The sequence below is a fragment of the Sorex fumeus genome, unplaced genomic scaffold, assembly GCF_029834395.1.
Source record: "Sorex fumeus unplaced genomic scaffold, SorFum_2.1 ptg000226l, whole genome shotgun sequence".
NCBI classification, from domain to species: Eukaryota; Metazoa; Chordata; class Mammalia; order Eulipotyphla; family Soricidae; genus Sorex; species Sorex fumeus.
In genome coordinates this window covers 120,001-125,808 of record NW_026606283.1, presented here as the reverse complement: position 1 = coordinate 125,808, position 5,808 = coordinate 120,001, and the positions used below count along the sequence as shown (strand labels likewise).

Here is a 5,808-nt window from a genome sequence, read left to right as displayed (position 1 = left end):
CCCTCCCTGCCTGCAGCACAAGCCCCTGCCCAGCCCTGCAGAGATTTCAGCCCTTTCAGCCTCTAAGGGGTGCTTGGGCCAAGTCCGCCTTCCAGCATGGCCTCCTGCTGGCCACGGACATGGACTCTCATGGTAGCCCTGACCCTGGGGAAGGACAAGACAGTGAGATCTGGGCCAAGCCGAGGAAGCTGCAATTCTCACCAAGGAGCCCCGAGAAATGCCCTTTTCCTCCTATAGGATTGTGGTGGCAGAGACGCACCCTCCCAGCCGCCTCCCCTCCCCCCCCACCCCCCCACACCCGGCGCTGGGCGCTTTGTTGGAGAAACTTCTCTGTTGGCCAAGATGGAAGGGCTGTGGGATTTGTAGACAGGACTGACAGACATAACAGAAGGACCCAGAGACCCCCCGGGAGTTCCTCTCAGGACTCAGGACTCCTTAGCTGGCATTCCAGAAACAAACAGAATCAATTCCTAGGACACAGCAGGGGATAGTTGACCCACTTGTTCGCATCAAGATGTAACAAACGTCAAGTTCTGGTGACTGCTGCCTAGTGGATTAGAGGTTCTTCAATTTAAATTTCATATTGAAACCCCTCAAACTTTTAAAGTCACAGACAAGAAACTACAAGAAAGTAAATCTTGGGGGCCGGAGTGATAGTACAGTGGGAAGGGCATTTGCCTTGCACACGGCCTACGTGAGTTCCATCTCCAGCATCCCATAGGGTCACTGTCATTGTCACTGTCCTCCCGTTGTTCATCGATTAGCTCGAGCGGGCCAAAAAAAAAAAAACACCATAACTCTCCATATCTGAGGGGCTGGAGTGATAGTACAGCGGGAAGGGCATTAGCCTTGCACGTGGCCACCCTGCCTTCAATCTCTGGCACCCACACGGTCCCCTGTGCACTGCCAGGAGTAATTCCTGAATGCAGAGCCAGGAGTAACCCCTGAGCAAAACCAGATGGGCACAAAAAGTTAAAAAAAAAAAAAAGTCGTCTTATTTACGCCTGCTCAAGTCAAATCAAAGCATTGACCATAGCAAATAAGCTCCCACAGAAGCCTGTCTAATCTGAAAGCAGGACACAGCGGACAGTCCTGGGGTCAGGAGACCAGGGAGTCAGAGTCAGAGTCCCCAAGGAAACACCTCTCGGATCTTTGCACCAGCTGCTAACCCCACCACGCAACTGGTCACCCCTGAGCCACATAGCTCCTGGCCACCTCACTGCCAGACGCTCTTGAGAAGTCTGCCACATCCTGATGTGGCAGTTGGCCCTGTCCTAGCTGCTGAGACCTGAGCCGCTTTGATCTGAATGTACGGAGAAAGGGACGGATTCTGCTGTTTCCAGCTGGGACTGTCCCTAGGGTCTTCACACTGTGTTTTAGAGGAATTCTCAAACGGAACCATTGGGGGGCATCACATGAGGGGCTAATGAGGAGTGGACAGCTGACTATTATCCCAGGGTCTAGAAGGAGTCCCCTGAAGAGAACTGTCTTCTGGTCAGAAGGAGAGGAAGAAACTGCTTCTGGAGGCCTCTATGCAAGTCTTCCAGCCCAGCAGCCCCCCCCCCAGGAGGAGGCCCCCACCCCCTTCCCCCAGGATCGAGGACCTAGGGGACAGCCTGTTGGTGCAGACTGGATGCTTCCTGGCAGACTCGTTGTACCTCTTGGAAAACCTCAGTGCAAGACAGTTGTTCAGTGCTGGCGCATTCTGGGATTCTGCACATTTGAGGAGTGCAATAATGCTGTATAGTTTTTTTCCCCTCCCTTCCCCAAATCCACTCAGTTAATAGTTTTTTTAAAATGTGACATTACTACTTGTACCTTTTCTTTCTTAGTCATATTTGACAAAGTAGGATATTTAGTTGCGATTAATTTCACTTTAAAAGATGTCTGTTTAAATCTGTTGTAATTTTATACGAATTTTCCTGTTTATAGTTTAGAAGCAATCCTTTTAGGAGCACCACTGAAGTTCCCAAATACTTTATGAGAGTCTCTCAGACATCTCTGATTTGGTCATGTCCAGTTTCTGATCTTCAGAAATACCATATAGATTGTGTACGGTGCGTTATGCAAGATTATGGGGAAAATCCTATATCCAGAGTACTCTGCCCATTTGTGTGTATGTGTGTGTATGCGTGTGTGATTACCAAGAACTACTAAAAGACCAACCGCTTTTTCAGTCCTGTTGTGCATTTCGTGCCTTGCCTAATGAGTTGACTAACTGGGTCTTTATACTTAACCCAATGCAAAACTAAGCAAATGTAAGTTAAATAAAATGTTTGAATAAAAAAAATAAGGACAGGGAGCATCTCAAGACAGAGCCCCTAAGGACGGGGAGTCCCAGAGGATGGGGAGACCCTCGGGATGGGGAGACCCTTGGGACAGGGAGCCCCTCAGGAGAGAGAGACCCTGGGGATGGAAACACCCTTAGGACAGAGAGTCCCTGGATGGGGAGACCCTCAGGACGGGGAACAGCTTAAAGTATCTCAGGAGCACTGAAGTGGCTTCTTGAATCCCTTCTGTGATCTCATCTCTAGGATACACACCACTCACTTTATTGGCTTCCAACTGAGACTCCAGAGCTCCTGTTTCTTTGAGCAAAGACCTAGTCAAGAAGAGAGAAAAACACGACTCTCAGAGGTCAGCGTTTTGGACAGAGAAACAGCTCCCAGTTCTCACAGACCCCGGCCCCTGACATAGCGCCAACCTGCCCAGACTCCTCCGAGAGCCAGCCCAGTCCCTCTGCTCACGCACACGCTCCCAGAGAGCGCTCAGCTCCGCAAAGGGGCCTCTGCTCTGCCAGGCAGGAAACAGCCACGATCAGGGGCCCTCACCTGCCGCCTGGCTCTTGGTCTCAGCCCACTTTTGCTCCTAAGCTGATCCAATCTAGGTGGCCTCGGCATGAGTTTCCCGGGTAAGGCAGCACAGCAGACAGGAGAACAGAATACTGACCCGTCCAGGAAGTAGGCCCTGGCTGAGAAGCTGAGTGACCCTCAGCCCCAGATCTGGGACAGATAAATCAGGGGCGGGGCTTGAGACACAGGCTGGGCCCGGGAATCCAGGCTAGCAGTACTACCTCTAAGCCGTGTCCCCTCTGGCCTCTGCCTCCCAGGATTTCTAGGCTCATGAATGGCCTGTTGTCACCTTGTTGGGGACAAGCACAGACGGACCATCACAGACGGTCCAAACCCCACATGAACTCTCAAAACGGCACTTCCGGCACCTGCTGGACAACTGACCAGCTTGGACAGTTTCTTCTAACCTGTGACACCTTCCACATTTCCAGGTCACATGACATCCGACGTGTAGAATACTTTGCATTTAATTAAAGCAACAACCACAGACTGTATCTGTGGTTCTCGTCAGTCTCAGTGACTAAGGCCTTCCTCCTGGGTGTTCACACCAGGTCTGTCTCCCATTTGCCAGTGAAACACATCTCCTGAGACTGTGCATAATACTTGGTGACACTCAGTCACAGGCAGTCTGAGCTGCTCTGGATGGAGAATCTTATACACATTTGTTTGGCTTTGGGTCTCTAGGGAGGACACGGAGACAGTGTGGGAGCCTGGGAACCACTGAAGCACCTGTGGGTGGGGACTGCTGAAGGAGGTCGTGCTAAGGTCCCCAGGGGTCACTTTTAATACCCTCGCTCTCTTATTCTAAACCTGTGTTTCTCTCCTTCCAGAACCCAGGACACTGCAATCAATGTTGTTTGTTATTAATATGGTTATAATACTGAGACTAACAATATTATTGCATTAATAATTCTGTATTATTATGTTATTCTTATATTACTGTATATAATATACAATTTACATTGTATATAGAGTTGGAGCGATAGCAGAGCGGGGAGGGCATTTTCCTTGCATGCGGCCGACCCGGTCGACCCGAGTTCAATTCCTCTGCCCCTCTCAGAGAGCCCGGCAAGCTACCGAGAGTATCTCGCTGTCAAGACGAAGCCTGGCAAGCTCCCCGTGACGTATTCGATATGCCAAACAGTAACACCAAGTCTCACAATGTTACTGGGCCCGCTCGAGCAAATCGAAGAACGACGGGAGGACAGTGACATTGTATACGGGTAGAATGTATGTAAGATATGCGTGTGTATGTATTCACGCATACAATGTGTATAGTGTATAATCATTGCATTATCATACTATGTTGTATTATTATTGTATTACTGTATTAACAATATTGTTGATATTGTTCATTAACCGTTAACTGGAAATTAGTAACAAGCTGAAGCGAGGCTCAGTGGGACTGGGCTCCTTCCAGGGAATGTGCTCTGAGCAGTGCATGGTCAGGGACAAGGGTGGGACAGACGCCAACAGGCCAGAGAGCTGAGACAAAGGAACAGAACCATGGAAATACATGCAGAAAGAACATCGTGGGGGGGGGGGGATGGAGGCGGGTATGCACACTGCAGATAGTACCGGGGGCATGCATACTTCAGGTGGTGGGGGCAGATGGGGCCCCAAAGCGGACCACTCCTTGCAGAGGGCCTACTGCAGACTCTTGGGTGTGGCTTGAGGTGTTCCTCATCACCTCCCTCAAGAAGACACCTGAGCACCGGACTGCTGCTCCTGTCCTGTGGTACATGGGCAAAGGTGATGGCCGGGTGCCTCCCGAGAGCCCTGGAGTAGGCTGGCACCATTCTCCTTGCAGCTGCAGGAACCCCCGTGGATAGCTGGCGCTTTGGGGAGCAAAGGGGCTCCCGTAGGTCGTTGTGCTGGAGAATGTGTCCTGTTCCACCCCGCACCATGACGCTTCTGGGGGGCCTTGACCAATCTGGCTGCAGAGACAATCTCAACCCCACGTGGCACATGACAAGATGCCCCCGTTCATGGCTCTTCCCTTCGTGGGTGACTCGCAGATTCAATTTTGTACAAGATCCTCCAGCAGGGAGACAGAACCTTGCTGGTGGCTCAGACGATAGTTCACATTTCTTAATTTTTGCTGTTGTTGGGTCACATTCAGTGGTACTCATGCATCACTTCTGGCAGTGCTGGAGGGGCCAAATGGGGTGCCGGGGACCAAGCTGGAGACAGAGGCGTCAACGTGAGGTAAGTGCCCTTCCTTCTGTACTCTCTCTGGCCATGTTCCGTTTTTCTAACCTCTCTTTTGAAGTAACATAAAGAATCCGGAGTTCCGACCTCCATCGACGGTCAAGAATCAGGGACGCTGTCTCATTTGCCAAGGCATCGAAAATCAGATGGGCTGGACACGTAATGAGATTTGGAGATGACCGCTGGACTAGAGCCATTACCGACTGGATTCCATGGGACGTCAAAAGACCACGTGGCTGCCCACCTACCAGATGGTCAGACTTCTTCGTCAAGACCCTGAACAATCAGTTTGAGGCTGTTCATGTTCCTAGAATGAACAGATGCCATTGGGCTACACTAGCACGTGACAGGGAGAAATGCAGACGTTACTGGCGCCCGCTCGAGCGAATCGATGATTAACGGGAAGTCAAGTGATCAAGTGATTTCGGGTAACTGGATGAAGAAAAGCAATGTTTTATTTTTTATTTTATTATATATTTTTTGGCTTTTGGGGTCATACCCAGCAGTGCTCGGGGGTTATTCCTGTCTCTGCACTCAGGAATTACTCCTGGCAGTACTTGGGGGACCCTATAAGATGCCAGAGATCGAACCCAGGTTGGCCACGTGCAAGGCAAACGCCCTACCCGCTATGCTATCGCTCCGGCCCCAGAAAAGCAATGTTTCAAAGGACAGATCTCTAAACCCTTGGATCCAGACGATAGAAACGGAAGACGGAAAGTGTGGGAAGAGATAGAGGAGATGAAAT

At 50.6% G+C, this 5,808-nt stretch overlaps 1 protein-coding gene across 1 annotated transcript in view; it reads left to right on the top strand.

The window, feature by feature from the left end:
* The first annotated feature begins 4,594 nt into the window (after positions 1 to 4,594).
* Positions 4,595 to 5,808, top strand: part of TNN (tenascin N) — a 68,246-nt gene continuing 67,032 nt past the window's right edge. Inside the window, exon 1 of the mRNA XM_056108594.1 lies at positions 4,595 to 4,636. Coding sequence (XP_055964569.1) covers positions 4,595 to 4,636 — 42 coding nt within the window. The remainder of the gene's footprint in view (positions 4,637 to 5,808) is intronic.